The 18,941-nt window shown below is 39.6% G+C and overlaps 1 protein-coding gene across 3 annotated transcripts in view; it reads left to right on the top strand.

The window, feature by feature from the left end:
* The window catches only part of abr (ABR activator of RhoGEF and GTPase), a 186,086-nt gene that overhangs the window by 37,996 nt on the left and 129,149 nt on the right, over positions 1-18,941 (top strand). Inside the window, exon 1 of one of the 3 annotated variants that reach the window (XM_084730808.1) lies at positions 6,292-6,349. The exons of the other annotated variants lie outside the window; for them this stretch is intronic. Coding sequence (XP_084586934.1) covers positions 6,307-6,349 — 43 coding nt within the window. The 5' untranslated portion in view covers positions 6,292-6,306. Of the gene's footprint in view, positions 1-6,291; positions 6,350-18,941 lie in introns of those variants that run through there. 3 annotated transcript variants of the gene reach the window in all.

The following is an 18,941-nucleotide window of genomic DNA, read 5'->3' as shown; positions in this document are numbered from 1 at the left end:
ATTAACCAGCTTGTAAAGGGTTAATATGTGCTGTATAATCCCAGCTTTCTGTTGCCAGTATTTGCAGTTTATAAATATGGAATGACATGTTTCTCATGAGAAGTAATCTGCTGTCTGTCCTGGTGCCAACCAACATGCGCGCTCTAATCATAAACTGTAGAAAAACATGAGTGTATGTTGACTCATCACTGGTCAGAATTTAAATTTTGGCAACAGATTGGTTTCTGTTTTGAGCTGATGTTAGGAACATTCACTGTATAAGAGAAGTGGACGTAGCAAAAATAAACTGGGCTGTGACAGGATATAAACACAATCAACACATCAAACGTGTCATTATTTTTGTCATTTAATTAAATTTTTTTAATGTATGTACACTCTTGAGCACATTTAAATATAAAAATAACTAGCTTTGTAAATATTCTTTAAATTTGGATGACCCTTATCATTTGGCATTATCACTGTCTCCAGGGCCCACTAGATGATGCTCAGATGTCCACCAGTGGCTCACCAGATGAAAATCGTGACATTAGGGCGTGGCTCCCTTGTGACCTCCCCACTCTCTCATCCAAATGTCATTACCTGCGGTACCAAAAAAACAAGATGGCAACGGCCTTAATGCCAAACTTGACACCTCAAACATAGTCCAGTTGGTGATGACACATGTCCACCTCTCTTATATGGTTTGCTTGTGGGACAATAAGCATTAACCATCATAGTCAAACACTGAAATATATGGTACCTGCCAACCAAGGCAAACAAGGACCTCTCTATTATCCTACTGGCGCAAAAATCTGTGAAATCACCATTAAGTTGCACAGAAAAAAAGATTTTCACTGGCTATTTAAACCTGGAATTCCATTGAAAGAACACAATTTTTAATCTCTTTTTATTGCTTCATGATATGACATGATCCAATGGCTTCATCACTCATCCATGGCTGTTACTGCTGAGACTTAAAAGTTGTATTTACAGACAGTTTGAACCTTAGAGTCATTCATTAAAGGATCATATGGGACAGGTGCTAACAGTTTTTGGTTTACACCTCCACATTTCACCACACGGCAAAGGGTTTACCTGGCTGTCAAACCTTTGTTCTGGTTCCCCTCTGCAGCTGTGATAGATGGGGCTGGCTAGCTGCTCTTGGCTGACTTCAGTCCAGTCCCAGTTCTGTCTTTAAGTGTTTAATGTTTGTAGTTAGTTGGCTGTCACATGGCTTGCTTCAGCAAAGAAGGCCACAGCAAAGTGATTCTGGAGAGCTTCCCAGCAGAGTGTCGTAGGGGAGTTTAATACAACTTGGGGATCTCATTCATCACACCCCACAAATCTATTTTGACCAAACCACCCACCTCTCTCCCTCTCAGTCTCTCGTCGTCTCACTCTGCTCGAATAGCCAATGGCCTCAGTGCTGGCAGAAACAATATCAGATCAATAAGATCTGAAAGTGTTTCCAAACGTGTCATTTGTGGTCTGATGTCAAAGAAGAGCAAACACAAAACAAACCAAAAGGTTCACTGATACCTCTGGTTCACTGTGAACATGCCATGTTTTTATTGCTGGTACCAGGTCAAAATGTTTGTTAATTTGTTATACTTTAGGATATTGGTGCCATTAAGTAATTAGTATTAAAATATACAACCTTGATTCCAAAAAAGGTAGGATACTATGTAAAATGTACATAAAAACAATGAACTAATAAACAGAGAAATTCTTGTTTTTTTGAAAGCATACACATACATTTATTTTTTAAATTTGATACCTGTAACACATTTCAAAAAAGTTGGGACAGGGGTATGTTATCCACTACATTATATCACCTTTTCTTTTAACAACACTCAGTAAACCTTTGGGACACTAAGGACACTGATTGTTGAAGCTTTGAACATAAAATTCTTTGCCATTCTTGCTTTATATACAGTTTCAGCAGCTCAACAGTCTGGGGTCCCCATTGTCCTGTTTTGCACTACACATTTTCAATAGGAGACAGGTCTGGACTGCAGGCAGACCCTACGAAGCCACGTTGCTGTAACACATGCCAAATGTTTCTTATCATTGTCTTGCTGAAATAAACATGAAAAAGACGTCGTCTGGATGGCAGCGTATGTTGCTCCAAAATCTGTATGTGCCTTTCAGCATGAATGGAGCTTTCACAGATGTGACAGTTACCCATGATGCCATGGGCAATAACACACCCCCATACCATTATAGGTGCTGGCTTTTTTCACTTTGTCTAACAGTCTGAACGTCCATCATTTACAAAAAACAGAGAGAGATGGGGATGAGTCAGTCATCGGGAAGTAGGAGTCAGTAGTACAGCGTCAGGTCAGAACTCTTGCATATGGTCGTTTGTGTTTGATGGAAAACACAACACCAGGGCAAACCATTATCAGGAATCAAACCCTGGATCTTTACGGTTACAGGATTGCTAATGCCTGATTATATCATTATTAATCAATTATTTGCTGTCAGCTCTCCTGCTGCTTCTGCCGCAGTATGAGTACAGTCACCGTAAAACAGTCACTGTCTGTGTGTGTCCTCTAACCTGCAGACAGAGTAAGGTTTTGCTTTTCAGGAATGAAATTGTGTGTTGTGTAACTTAATCTGTGTGTGTCAAGTCTTGAATCATTGTCTTTCTGCTGTACAAGCTCCTCCATTATCCTGATCAATAGATGAAGCTGTTCCTTCCCTTTGCTCTGTTCTGTAGCTATAGAAACAGACATTTAAATCTGCTCTCTGAGCGGGAGAAAGAATCTGAGTCAGCCTAAAGCACTGTTGTTATGTAATAGCGTCATCTCTCCTGCCTCTTCCATGCCATGCTTCTCCGCTTTGTGTTCAAGCATTTTCCTCCCATTGGGCCTGGTGAGGGGTTCATGCTTATGTAATCGGCTTTATGTTCGCTTCTCCAAAACAGCCAGGAAACAGTTGTGTGATGCTGCAGAGGGAGAGCCAAATGCTCAGTGCTTTGAGTATGTGACAGAGAGAGAGAGAGACTGAGCGTACTGATGGCAAAATAAACGATTTAGCTGAAGCTCTTATCTAGTAAGCTCTAAAATCCTACGTTTATCAACAGATACTACCATATTAAACATATCATAGAAATTATTTAAGGACTATGTACACCTATTAGTTTGTTGATGTGGAACAGCAGCACTAGTGTGTATACTAAATAATTTTCAGAATTTTTAGGTATTAAAGGTAGAATGAGTAGGATTTATCAATTGTAAACACACAACAATCATATTTGATTGTTGAATCTCAATCCCAGGATGTCACATACTGATGTTTGGGGTGGTTAAGCACAGCAAAATAATGGGAAAGTATGAAAATACGGAGAGGGATTTGTTGTGAGTCTATGCATTGTGTCTTGGGAAAATCCGTGCCAACAATTTCATCTCATACAGTACACAAAATCGTGTGGATAAAAACTGAAACTGTTTATTTAGTTGAAGTACAAACTGATTTTCCTTTCTTTCATTTATCAAGACAAATAGACTTAAAAACAGACTTAAAAGAAACAAAGAAAAGCAACAAAAAACTGCCATGTTGGTGAGCAGGTCTGTCCTTTTTCATTGACAGTTTCTTCACTGTCTGCACTCTCTTTTCTCGCTCCACACCGTTTCTAATGTTGTTTCACAAGTTTATGGTGCAACTGAGCAATATACCTGTTAAATGATTGGCTGTTTCATAGCATGCACCGTTCTCAAGGGATATGATAGGTAGGTTATGAGGAAGGGCGTATTTGTTTTGTGCTTTCGTGTTGGTTGCCATTTAATTCATTTAAGTGAAACATTTTATCGAACAGTTTTCTAACTGCTATTGATGAAGTGTCTGTTGGCAGTACATGTCACCATTGCTTTATTGCCCAGGCCTCCCACACATGCATAACTACAGAGGAGTTCCACCTGAAATTAAATAATGCAGGGCATGATTATTCTTACCACAGTAAGACTGTCATTTACAGCTATACACATTTACAGTAACTGTCTCGCTGTAGTGAAGAGATATCCCCATTAAAACATGGATAAAGTTAATTTCTCCTCGTTCCAAGTGAGTGACTCCAGCTGAAAGGAGTGAAGGAAGGATTTGGCACTAAGTCATAGTATTAACTTAGCTGCTTGCTCACCCACATCCCTGCTGGAGTTGGACTCCTCTGTGCCACGGCTGCCTGGGTTCATTCAATGACAACTTGTGAATAATAGATGAAGCTTGTATCTCAGCTGAGTATGTTGTTGTGGCATTTTCACACACAGCAAATACGCTACTGCAAAGATCTTGTGTTACTGGGGCTTGGATTTGGGGGGAATATCAAAATGATAATTTTTCGATCAGCGTTGCAGTTGTGATATTAACTGCAACTGTTCTGTACCACTGGGCAATATTTGCAAAATCAAATACAATATTTTTGACCAAATACCTCAATATCGATTTTGCGACAATACTGTAGGCATGACTACTGATGCTTTCACAAAATATTCACACAATGAGGCAAAGGTTTTTGTAAACTAAATTCCAGGCTAAATGACATTGTCATTTTGTAGTATTAATGATGAATTGCTGGTAAGTGACATCAGCAAGTCTGGCAACCTATAAAAGATCATGCAAACAGACCTGTGCTGTAGCTGTTTGAACTAATGTTGACCTCTAACTGTAGCTTAAAGTCGGGAGTTTATGTTAGAAATATCATTATATCTTTCTATTTTAATTTGGTAATAGAATATCTAGATGAATCTGTGCTTACAAAACCTGTACTTGGCTTGAATATAATTCTTATGGAAACCTAGCTAAAACAACTTATCTAGCCGAGTTAAAATGATTTGATGCTGATTTTGATTGGGTTGTCAATATATAATGTATATCCACAGTATGACATGTCACCCATTTTTTACATTTTAATCAACTATATAAGCACAAGCTGACCCTCCCACTTCACCAACTTGAGAGCCAAGCCTGTGTTAACAAAACACAACATCAAAACAACAGACAAACAAACCAAACATACATATGGGAGGAAAAAATAGCAATTTTTACACAAGAAAATACACGTGACAAAGACGGAAAAAACAACAACAAAAAACAAACATGTTGGTCTTTTTTAAACAGCTAAAATATACTTTTTTCATGGCAGCCATATTGATATTAAATAACAGGAGGGTAGACACAGGTGTTAGCAATAACACTAATTAAGATCTTGTTCCAACAGGATCTTAATTAGTATCATTAGAAACAGCTGCGTTTACCACGCTATTTCATCAATGTGACTGCCATGAAAAAGGTCTATATACTCCATGCCATCTTTTAAAATATCACAACAGAGTTTCTGAAATAAACCATCTTTTAACCGAACATGCATTTTATCGACAAATACAGTAAAAAGTACAGTCACCGACAGACAGAGATTTCGTCAACCAGCTAGCTGAGCAGTGCTTTTATACAAATCACAACATTAACACTTACTAGTTACAGCTGCTAAAGTTAGCTGCCGGCAGTCAGGTTAGCCAGCAGGACAGATTTCCTTCACTTGTTTGACGTTGCTAATAATGGAACTTTTAAACTATGATTTTGATATAAAATATGTATGTGGGTCATCTTTCAGCATAGAACAAGGGTTACCTTTTGTTTCTTAAATGGCTGGCTATGTTTGTTCACTTGCGTTTTTGTGCGCTTTTTAAAAAATAATGTTTGTAGTCCATTTGACCACAAATCAACGGTGCGGTCAATATTATGCATAAAAATTGAGGAATTAAGGAAACATGGTTAACTGAACGTAGGTGCTCTTTTTTTTTAGTTATCACAGGAATAACTGGTTTAAGCTGAGCTATAATCTGGATTTAATATCTCAAACAGCAACTTTAGCCAGATTCTCCTTTCAGTGCCAGTCTTCATGTGGGCGAAGCTCTGAAAATCCTTTGTTGTTCTTGATGTTAGAGGGTGTGTCATATGTCTGAGTGTGTTTGTGTTCTGTGAGTCTGTGGGGATCTTCACCATGTCCTGAGGGGCTGGAGCTGTATGTATGTGTGTGTGTGTGTGTGTGTGTACGCGGTATGTTACTATGGACAGAAGTCATCCTGTAGGGCTATGGTAACCACCAACCCCTTCTTCTTTTACCACCCATGCCCCTGTCCCCTCAACCAATCGGCGCAGAGTAACACCACCGTCCCGGCCAATGGTGCGTCTGGCATGTTTACATGCTCCCGGAAGGCAGGGCCCGTGATTAAGCATTCAGGGTAGTCGAGCGAAAGAGAGGAGAGGAGGGGAAAAAGAGGGGGAGACAGGAAAAGGAGATGAGGCCATTATGAGTTGAGAGGGCTGATGGATGCACTCGAGCAACGACCAGTCGCCCAGACAGACTCAGGTGAGCAAACACATATAGGTCATATATCACCTCAGGTTTTCTTAAATGGACTCGTACCACATTCTTAAATCATGGATATAAATTTGACATACATGTTTGGTTGCGTGTAACCTGCAGGTATTCATCTCTCTTTCCCCTTTTTTTGTATGTGTGTGTGTGTGTGTGTGTGTGTGTGTGTGTGTGTGTGTGTACATGTTTTCATGCATGTTTGTGTGTGAATCATTAAAGATTAATGTCCCCAGGAGGAGTTGGCCTTCTGGGTGCAGTGGGTCATATTTCTGCTGGGGTTAAAAGTAGATGTTCACATTCATTCTGGTTTTTGATATTATAGAGACCCTCAATGAGACATGGGAGAAAGAGAACATAAGAAATAGAAACATCCCAGCAAGTAGATGGGTTAATACATCTTGTAAGAGATGTTTTATGGAGGCTGGTGGGACTATATCACAGAGGATAGAAACATAGTATGAGAAAATAGTGTATTTTCTGTGGGACTGTAATAGGATAGTCCCGATTTGAAGTTTCATGTTGAGTTAGGATTGATCCAAACCAGTATCAGTATTGGGTGCCAATGCTGATGTAATTCACTCATCAGATATTGGTTAGATATCAATCAATGTCAATGTCTAGGTTCCATTCCAATTTTTTTTCTTCGAATTTATAAATACATAATAATGCAATTTTTAATCCATGGACAATATATTGTAGCACACATTAATTGTCAATTAAACAGTTATTCAAAAATATCGAGTAGTCCCCATATTTTTGTCTCTCAGAATTCTTTGAGTTTGACGTACAGGTGGAGCTTGCACTGGACCATGAACCCACTGATATGTAACATGAGGCTGTCTGCAACTGAGTGAGCTAGGAACAGTTCAGCAATATGTCCATAGTTTAGAGATATTTTAGTCTCAAAACACTATGACGGATCGGTCCATTACCTACAGTAGATGGAGAAGCAGCAGGAGTAGCAGAGTAGGAAGCTAAACAATGCTGTGGACAGGGTCAGCAGCAAAATGTATTTTAGCTTCCAAAAAAGGCCCACCTAAAAAAATCAATATATAAACCAAATATCGCTGTCTTGAAAGCAGGCAGACTGCTAAGGCAAAAAATTTATTGTGTGACTTCTGTGAATCTGAACTAAGCTTTTAAGACACTGAGGTCACACATAACAACAAAAACAGTCTAACCAATTGAAGCAGCAGTAGACCAGCAACTCCTGTTTTCTGAGAGGTAAAATTACTATTTTTGCAAATGGAGTCTGGTCGCTTATGAGAGAGCAATATTTGGCTAATATAACAGCAGCATATTCTAAATATAGTGTATACTCATTGAGTTTTACAGGTGGCTAAGATGTGTTTTTCTGCTGACCGTGTCCATAGCAGCACATTGCTTAGCTTCCTACACCATTTCTCCTGCTGCTTCCCCAAACTAGAGCCATACTAACCGCCATCTACTATAGCTAATTCACTGATTGTGGAGAAGTACCTCGTACAACCCTACTTCATGAACCTGAACTATCCCTTTAAGTGACCTGCAGTACAATGGATTGGTTGAAAACTCACAGTGATAATAAGAGGCAGCAGAGTGATGCCTTTTTCCCTCCTCTGTAAATGTGAGGGGTACTTGATTAACATTGTGAAGTTTATTTATTCATGTTTGCCCACATAGTATGCTGGAACCATTACAGACTATGATTGCCATGGCGAGGCCACACTTTTAAATCACACTGTCCAATGTTTATTCACCACTTGACTGTGACCTTTTGTAGATGGACCGAACTCTAAATCAATGCAGCGATATCCACAAGGTCTCTCTACAGTGTGTATGTGTGCGCAGTGTGCTGACACACTCAATGCCAGATGGCTTTGTGTCTGTGAGTGCTCTCAGTTTATCAGGCATCATGCTGCATCCCCTCTAACTCTCTTATCTCTTCTGTCACTCTTTCCAAGGTCTTGTTCAATAAAAATCTCGTAAAACAAAATAAAACACCAACACCGAGGACATTGACTGTAACTTTTTATTCAATGCATGTCTGTGCATAAACGGGAAAACAGAATGGTCGTCGACATGTGATACGCCTTGTAGTTTCTACTGCTCAGCGGATACGCAGCAGTAGCAGTTGGCTGATGGTTGGTGAGTATGAGAGGAGAACAGCAGAGCATCCCAGCATGATCATGGGAGTGTCAGAGAAGTCTACAGAGAGCCCTGTTCCCAATTAGATTAGCATTTTTTTTCCCTGAGAAGTCACATTTGGTGTGTAGTTTTCTCATTTTCCCTTATGCAGGTGTTTATTTCAATAGCTGCACTCCTGCCATCAGTGCTCCGGGGACAGAGGAGCTGCTGCAATGTGGGGTTCTTCTCACCTGTTTTTTTTCTCAATATTTTTTCTCAACTTTCAATCTAGTCACATTGACAGTTGCTGCAGGAATGAATCCTAAAAGAGATCGTCATGCTACGACATAAAACACATCAGTAAATACCCCACTCGTGAATTTTGAAACTTTTACACGTCTTAAAAATGTTTGCTAACAAGTTTCTAAATGAGACTACAGATATTGTACATAAAATCTGATCACACTGAACACTACTGACTTATGACTTGATTCTACTGGGCACGCCTGCATCACCTTACTGCTACATTGCGGCCACCAGAGCTGATTGTGGCGATTCTACACACTGCTTGTAACTTCACCAGAAGTGCCGCAGTGTCTCAGAAGCTACTCTCTGCTCTGCTCTGTGAGTCTTTTTTTGATGGATGCCGCATCAAGCTGCGCAGATCAGATCGAGCGGGCAGGAAGTCAGAAACAGAAATGGCACTGAGAATCTGGTCAGTTTTCAAAATAAAAGACTGTGCAGACTCGCAATCATAAAAACACAGACAAAAATCAAACTGTTTAATTACATAACCTATTTATCTGTGCTAGAACCACAAAAAGCAAGGAAATAGTACCAAATCAACAAAATCTGTGCAAGTCAACATAATTAGGTGGGCAAAACACTCCGCTGATGACATGCTGCTGGTGAAACATGCAGCGGTGTGGGAGAGGGATCAAAAATATGGCGCAGACATGACATGCCCAGTGGAATCAGTGGGTTAGTGGTGGTGACATGAGGCCATGCAACTGTGGTGTAGTTCATTTATACCCTAACTATACCCTAATTATACCCTAACTATAAAAAAATACAAAAGTGGTTAATTTGTTAAGATTATCTTGCTGAACAAAATGTGTAAGTATCATAAATGTTTGTTTACCACAATGCTAATTTTCTACGCTAATCCAAAATCCAATTGTAAAATCTTATTGGCTTTTTGTCAAGGCAATGTTGACTTCTGGGTTGGCCTGTAAAAATACGGCATCCTTATAGAACTGTTTAGCATTTAGTTAAAGTTAGTCTGTGAGTCTGTTTTATATCCAAAAAGGTTTTATTTGACAAACTGGAGCTGACACAACTAAAGTGCTCTGTTTAAAGCAGCAGCCTCTGGTTTGATAAACAGCAACTGTTTGGCCCCAGAGGTTTTTAAAGCTTGAAAGTTAAAAGAAGCCCATAAATATCAGGCTTGGTGTGGTGCAATTCTGTGCAATCAGTGAAGGCTGATACGAGCACACTGATGTGGCAAACTGTTATGAGATTTATAGTTTAACATTTCAAAGTGATCGCAATGACTTAATTCAACAAAACATTGACTAATTCTCAAAATGCCATAAACACTTTCTCTTATTTTCTCTGTAAGCTGACAAATTTCTCGGAAAACAGCCTTCAAAATATCCCAGTGAATGCTCAAATAAAAGATAAAATGGCCTTGTAAATAGTTAGATCCAGAAGAAAGTTTTGTGTATTCTCACTTGGAGTGCACACCCACACACTGCCAGTTAGTTTTTTATCTTCACGTCTCTTTTTGGCCTAATTAGCTTCCAGATGGATTCCTTCTTTGTCACTAAGTTTCTCATCGATTTTTGTGCTCCGTTTAATTCCTCTGGGAGAGAGTCTCTCTTGATATCAAAGAGTCGCTCTTTCCTGCCTTTCATTTATGGTAACTTTAATGGTGTTATTGCGATGTGAACATGAACCTGACTGAGCAGCACACCACTGCTCAGGGCGTCCTCTTCCATCTGAAACACCTAGCCTGTATCAAACCTGCAGCCTCTAATCTGCATCATATTCATCTAATTGGGCTGGGGAGTGCAATAAATAGACACTACAATCACTGCCAGGGTTGCCCCGAGGGCTATCGACAGCCGCTTGCATTTTAATAGCTTCACTCGTCGTAGCTCTTTTGTTTCGCTGCACGGTTTGATACACTTTCCATTAGCACATACCCACGAACAGAGGGTACTGCTGCACACTGAGGTGGAGATGCCCACACAGTAGAGCTGCTGTACGATACGGTGCTGTGTTGAATGTGGGTGTGTGTGTTGGCAGTGAGCAGCTCTACAGTACATGTGGAGGACTGATATCCTCGTACCTGCTTACAAACACAGGGAGGGATGGTAGTGCAAGGTGGGAGATAAATTCTGGTTGATGTGTAGAGGTTTGTGTTAGGGATACAGGTATGGATTTTTTTCAGCCAATACAGTAACAAAAATGTATCATATTCGATATACAGATGAGACATGAGACAAAAACAAGAAAACAAGTTCATATGACCTGCAATTTTTCCACATCAGAGGTATGAAAGGCTAAAATGTAATGAGCAAAGATGGATGATTTAATATTCCTGTGACCATTAACAGCTCTGATTCTTCACATTTACACTTTTCATATTTCTTTTTTTAGAAGAGTACATAATAAATAAATGCTTTGACATAATCTATCAAATCAGATATTATAGCCAGTAGTTACCAGATATAATTTCATTATTGGAATAACAAGTAAGGGATTATGTACAATGACTGGGTGATTATTGCAAATTTGAATGATTTTATTGGTTTAAAATTGGTCTTATTGCTCCTCCAGAGTCTATGATCAGAACTGTGTCCTACACAACTGTCTGTTATTCATAGCAACAGTCTGCTGTTCAGTAATAACTGACCTCAGGAAGCCGTAAGCAGGAATATTGAACAATTATAATGCGGTATTTAACAAAGCCATGTACTAAGTAAGGAATAATGTACAGTGAGGTAGTCATTATTGTGAAGTAACACCCCAAATAATAAATAAAATCCTACATTTTATTATATGAACCCCAAATTAATTGTATAATCATTAATAATATATAATACTAATTATATCAATTTACCATTATTAGCTAATAAGTTATCAGTCCTGGTATTAATCGTGGAAGCCTAGTAGGGCTGGGCGCTGTGGCCTGCAAATGATATCTCAATATTTTTAGGCTTCTCAGTTATATGTATCTCAAAGCACATATTTTCTCTAAATTAACATACCATAAAGTCTCAGATAGTGCAAACATATGGTGAACTTTGAATTGGCACAATATTAAACATCTACAGTAGTAAAATGCAACATACACATTAATGCAGCAGCACTTAAACAGAAACACTGACAGATGGGCTTGGCGATGGACCTAATCAGATATCAATATTTTTGACTAAATACCTAAATATTGATGGCAATTTTGATAAATAATTATCAGCAATATCAATGCAGTTAGTAAGCAAAGGCAAATCAAAGAGCAGCTACAACATCCTTATAAGGTAAGAAAATGACATCACTTTACTGTAATGCAGCCTTTAAAATTAGGGAAAGACTATGTTTATACTATATTATGATATAATGATAACCAAAATCAAAGACAATATCTAGACTCATATCACAATAATGATAGGTTATCAATTTATTGTCCAGCCCTAATCCCTAGTTTGTGTCTTTTTGTGTGTGTGTTTGTGTGTGTGCATAGGTGTGTCTGCACTTGAATGTGATCTCTTGTGCGTGTGCGTGTATGTGTGTGTGCAGACAGGCACGGCCTGTGGGCCCGTGTTCGACAGTGGTTGTCCTAATCTATGGAAGCAGCGGGTTGTATCCAACCAGTCCAAGCCTTGGGGATTTAGGCCAGCTAATTACAATGTATAGTGGCTGGCTGCCATGGTAACACTGGTTGGTTGGGTTTGGGGGCTGCAGGGACTGGGAAGGGGGTAACAGCAATTCATGCATGTGGCTCAGCAGCGGAGGGGGGTCCTTATCTCTGGCTGCCTACAGGCATATGGCACGTGAAGATATGCAGCTGTGGTAGGACTGTCATTCATTTGAGGTATAAAGGGACAGTTTTGGCTTTTATCTGACTCCTCTCTGGCAGGGAAGTGCTGTGGATGTGTGCTCACAGGTTGTGGAGTGGATAATGGGCACAGATCTTCATTAGCATCAGCTCAGTACAGTTGTAGTGGAATGCATACGCAGTGTAAAACAGAGTAAAAGTCTCATCTGTCTGCCTGTGTTGGATGTTCCGTGCTGTTAAGGTTTTGATTTTGGATTGGCAACTCTCCTGTCAACTTTCATTAAAGCACAACGCTGAAGAGCTATCACTTCCTTTTTTCCTCTCTGTCTGCGCTTCCTTGCGTCTTTCTTCCCCTCCCCAGTAACTAATGTGTGGGAGTCCTGCAGCTTATTGACCTTTAAAGTGTTCTCAGTCTGTTTCCTGAGCACAGTGGTTAGCTGTATCCGAGGAGCCAACCCATTATCATCTTGATCAGGCTGGATGAGGGTAGAGGGGGGGAACAAAGACCCCGGCTTAACTGGATGACTCACAGACTTTGAGGCCGCCGCTGCTCACAGCTCTTGACGCCGCCTTAGTTAGCATCATTTAGCATTACTGTAACATTAAGCAGGTAAAAAGTAGTGTGTGGGGGAGGTATAATTTTTTTTTTTTTTTTTTTGTTGAAACAGAAGTGGCACATGCGCTGACATTTGACGGTAATTGTCAGCCACTTCTAAAAAGGCCACGGTTCTCAAGTAGTTGCGTAATCTGTGGGTTATATTTATATATCAGAATGAAGTGAATGTATTTCATTAATTCAACAATCAGTCCCTCCAGGAAGCTGCAATGTTGTGATCACAACAATTAACACAAATTCAACCAGTCCCTGTGAAGTCTGCAAGTTCCATCAATCATGGTAGTCCCCTGCGCACACATCCAACATGTCATCAATTTTTTATTATTATTATTATTATTTTTTTTATTTTGTCACTGGATATTGCAAAGAACACAGTGTTTGTCATTGTGCCACAGGTGCACTTCTTGACTTACAAATAAAACACAATTTGCTAGGATTTTTCTACTTCTGAGCCTTTTTGATGAGGTTAGTTGGAACACTTGGGAAAGTGTGTTTTTTTTTTGTTTTTTTTTGATTTTCTTATAAATTATTCCAAAATATGCAATTTTCACTTGCTCTTGCAACTTTGTTGTAAAAACATGCCTTAAAAATTGTATCACAATTTGTTTAGAAAAGCTCCTGTGAAATCAGGCATTTTGGGCTGACTGAGCAGTGACGGAATAACTTTAAGAAAATGAAAGTGGATTACACCATGAATTATTCCCACTAGTGATTAGATTTCTTTATATACAGCTGTGTAAATATATATGTACATCACCTTTGATGCTCTTAACAGTTATCAGCTTGTGTTAAAGGTGATATGACACATTCACACCTCTCGATTTATTTATTTCTGTCCCTACCTGCATTCATATGATATTCATGCACTGGGTTATTTTTAGAGAATTAAGCTGTAAAAGCTCTCAGTGTGAATCCAACCGTGCTTAATGCTGTATGTAGTGTATAGATCATCAGTTTGATCACGCAGCCTGTAAGTGGATGGCTGGTTGAAGTGAAGCCCATCAGTGAACAGGTCCTCAATCACAGTTATTTTAATCACCCTGAAAATAAGTTTTTCATAGCTGCTTAGAGACAGAGAGAAGATGAGAATATCTACAACAATTAATCCCTGGCTGGTGTAATTTTGGTTATATGGTTTCATTGGACCATGAAGTTGTGTTTTTCTGGGAATGTTTGCTCCAACGCCTGCTGCTTTTATTCTTTTCGTCTTCTCGTTTTCTGAGAACCTCACATTAAATGCCGCTTTATTTGTATTTCATTTCTTGCCTCTCACAAACAAACAAATATCCTGCAAGACTTCTTTTTGCAGTGGCGATGTTTTGTGAATAAAGAGCCACTAGTGAATTTAGTTTAGTTTACACACATCGTGACAAACACAGTCAAAACAAATACATTATGAAACCAAGAAGAAGTCTGCTTAAATGTAAGATTTTCCAACTCCCCCTGTTTCCCCCCGGTGTTGGGAGGGTTAATTCTAAAATGTATTCCACTGCAGATTACTCAATACATCCCCTGAAGTGTAATTTATAACATATTCCATTAGATTACTCAAGTTAAGTTGCACCTTTTTTAAAATCTATTAATGGGAAATGTGCACTTCATATGAATCTTTGAGTAAACAGAACATAGTAATTCCTTTTATGACATTAACTGTTTTCAGAACACCGCCAATTTCAAGTTTTTATTTTAAATACATAATGTCATGTTTTGGTACTTTCCCCCTGTTTTCCCCACAAGCATCCCTGTATCCCATGCTGTGCCATGAGCAACACAAACCTACTCTAAAAGCTGATATTTTATTTAAATACACTCTGCTTAGCTAATCAGATGTGTTTCAAGCGTACCAATGAACTTTAGAGGATGTCTTACACTTCGCCTTGAATTCAACACTTGAGTGTTCCCTTTACAAGACTGTTGTAGTTAACTGTTGTACCAACAAACATCTGTTAACAAAATGCTTCAGCAGTGTATCAGTCATCTCTGAGGTCTTGCTGAGTTTCCTTGTCGAACAAAATTCCAATTTAAGGCTCAAATAACATCCTGTATTGGAATCTGTGATTGTGCAGCGAGATTTGCCTCTCTAAGCATCTGCTGTCTGTCTGTGTGTGCACATGTGGCTGCGTGTTCACTCACACGTCTGCGAGCATAGTTGTTTGAGGATCTCTGTGTGTCTGCGTGAACTCAGAAGGAAGAAGGTGGGTGTGTCTGCATATTAATCACTACCTAAGCTGGATTGATCACAGTTGAGGCGGCTCCTGGGGGAAGCAGCGCGCAGCAAGGAATGCAATCTGTCGCTCCACATCTGCCTCTCTCGCCGGCGGCTGTTTGTTGTCAGCCGACAGGTTTACCTTTTGCTTTCTGGGTGGTTTTCTGAACAGAAATTGTGTGAAGAGAAAAAAGACCTCTGAGCACCTGATGATTCCTGGACCTGCTTCACAGAAAAAGAGAATCCGTTAAGAGATAATGAAACAGCCAAAATATTATTCAGAGGTTTCTTGTCTGTCCTTAGAGATTAATGCACCAACAAGAATTAATTTTTAAATTAATGATTAAATCATGGTTGAAGTTTAAATTCTGTTGCACTAACCTTATAAACTAGCTTAAAATTGAGAAACATAAAATTTTAACCTCTCCTTAGTTTAAACTTACACCTGAGGAGGTTTATTCTTTAAAATGGCTTTTTTTGGCCTTAGATAAATTGAACAAAATAATTAAGTTCCACATGGAAAGTTAAGGGAAAGACTCATGAGCTAACTAACTTTTTAGCTATCTGTAACATTTAATAAACCTTTTAGCTAGTTAGCAAATGTAACATTTTGTGCAACACACTGTGAAAGTAGCTCAAACTGCTATCGCACCAGTTAACCTATATTGAGTAATTTGTATACAATGTAACCACCGTCTTTTCACATTTGACTTCAAATACGTCTCACCATGGCTCCCATCTTCATTTTCTTGCCTTTTATTTGAAATATCTGCATATGGTGGAATTAAATTGGTTCCACCGGTGGTATATAGCTGTGTGTTCTGTCCTCAGGGTCTCGTGTCATGTTGCCACTGGTGAAATACTTTATGTTGATGAGTGGAATAACGGGCCCGGGCTGTAAAGATAGACCTTCATAAAGGCTTTTAATTTCCCCAGTGTCACCCCCAGATTGATGACCGCAGGACGGGGAGGTGTAAAAACCTACATGTACACCGTCAACACACACACAATGGCCGCACATCTGTCAAGCCGCTGATGTACTGTCATGTTGTCATGGCTCCACAGGGCCGAGAAGACGAGTAGCTGAGCAGAAAGCTACAGGAGGAGGTAGAACTCCGTCCTTTCGTTTCTCTTCTCCTTTGTGTGTCTTTTTATCTGCTCCTCAGAGAGCTGGATCTGTTATGGTTGAGCTCACTTACATCTTTTGAGAGCGGCACTGAAGACAAAGAGGAATAGCTTGTCACACACATACATACACACATGAACAGTATACATACATTAAAGATGGTTTAATAATAAACACGTACAGACATGTTGAGACCCTTCCACACGTGTTCTCCTCATTACCTCCCTAAGAAACTTCAAGGTGCAGAGCGGCTTGTAAACACACATCTCTACTGTAAAAACAAGTGTGTATATTTCAGTGTGTGTGTGTGTGCTCGGTCAGTGCAGCCAAACCCTGTATACAGACTCCGTTTGCTGGGCTGTTACATGGTGCCCACACAGTGTAGCTGGCTGCAGGGCATGATGTAATCCCCCTCCTCCTTGGAAGAAAAATGCTGAGCAAGGCACCACAAACCCCCTGATTGAATTCTCACACTGCAGCAGCAACTTTCCCCTCCTCTGACTTAATAGGTTTGCAACTTTGCACAACTGGTGCAAGCTGCTATAGATGGACAAGGCACAGAGGTGGAAGGATGACTGTATGCACTAGATCCTATGGGGGGATATTTTCTTTTGTTAAATCTATTTACTCCAAAGAGACTGAGCATCTTATGTCATTTTTGCTTTTTGCTCACATACACATTCAGTCACATTTTGGTTACAAAGCAGTTTTTCTAATCACTGGATTGCTGCTACATCAAGTTTAATAATAAGTTATGTTTGATACCAATGTGGATTTTCTGTGTTATGTTAAAAAATTGAAATCATGATGATGTGACACTTTTCTTAAATCTGGGAGAGCAAGCTTTGCAAGCTGGTGCAGCACTACAGTACTGTATTTTTTTCACACACATTATTTCTTTATTAAAAATAACTAAATGAATTTTAAAAAATGAGAAAAAAAATGTAATTTCTGCAAATTGGATATTGTACATGGCCATATTGCGATTTTCAGAAAATTGCAGTTAAGCCTGCCAAACTTTTCATTCTAGCACTGCATTTATGCATTTCACAGTGATAACGACGGCATATTTAACACCGAAATTGGGAGTAATTGTTGACACACAAGGTCTTCGTATCCTTAGTCATTATTTTAGTTAGAAAATCAGAAGTTGCTTTTGTTTTCCATCTCTGACGAGCAGATTTTGTAAGTGTAGCTGGCTGAAGCAAGCTACTGCTAACCCCCTCTCATCCAGCGTGTATGCACAATGGTCCACCAAAACCTGGATGTTTTTATCCGCAAACTTGGACAGATGACAGCTTGTAAAACCAATGCAATATGGCAGCATTTTGATATAGAAAATTGAAATAAGATTGAATGTTGGCTGTGACAGAATAAACTGATGTATAAGCAGCTGCTCCTGCTAGCATTAGGCATAAATAACAACACTAGAAAAATGTATACCTTTTGGTTTTGGATTGTTGGTCAAACAAAACAAGATGTCACAATGCGTTGTATTTTTTGACATTCTATCCAGCAAATGATCATTGATTAATCCAGAAAACAACTGGTAGATAAATTTATAATTAGAAGAAATTGCTAGTTGCTGCCTTCACTGTCTACTGTTAGAATAGTGGAAGGATTCTGAGAAAGGATTGCACTGACAGAAGAAAGATGTTTACATTAGTGCTTACTCATCTGTCAGCAGGTTAACACATAGTATTGTTACACCACGTACACACAATCTGCTGTTGCTGCTGTTGCTTTTTCCACACCCACACAGAAAACTCACACGCTGCTGTCACTGCCTCTACATTTTGTATTAGAGTTGATTCAGAGGTAGGCAATGAGAAACGACTTATCTCGACACGCAGGTACAGTAGCTGTGTAGAGGACGGGTACATTTGCATACCAACACATCCTCTGTGTTTTTGATGTTTCCATGTACTGAAGAAGTTCCACTGGCAGTAAATTGCTTATTCCGTTTTTTCTTACAGGCACTTTTATATATGTGTAGCGTGTCCACTTTTTTTTCTACCATTCATGTTTGCACCCTGCTACTGTATTTTCATGTATGTGTGATGGATGCCTCTGTCAGCCCAGTGGACATGTCGGTTGTGTGATGTAGGCCTTAGCAGGTTTACATACTTCCACCCATCACATCACTGTCCATACCACTTACCTCCCTTTAGACACACGCAACCCACTCTTAAAAAGAAACCCTTTTATGTTGGAGAATAAAGGTGAGCTTACTGAAGCAGCCATTTCCACCGACTCTGGCCTGGCTTCAGCCGAACGCTAGTTAAACAGCTGGCACGCCCGCCAGAGCGGCTCTAAGCAGGGGTCTATCCGTGTGATGTCGCCTGGCAGCGGAGCTGTCACTCAGCAGCCCAGTGTGGGTGTGAAGAGGGGATACAGCTCATGAAAGGTCACATTTCTCAGCCCCATCTTACTTTTCATCTTATGTTCTTGTGGTGCAGCTATCTA

This window comes from Lutjanus erythropterus, chromosome 11 (genome assembly GCF_056507025.1).
Source record: "Lutjanus erythropterus isolate fLutEry1 chromosome 11, fLutEry1.hap2, whole genome shotgun sequence".
Lineage (NCBI taxonomy): Eukaryota > Metazoa > Chordata > Actinopteri > Lutjaniformes > Lutjanidae > Lutjanus > Lutjanus erythropterus.
This window is presented reverse-complemented; position numbering and strand designations above follow the sequence as displayed.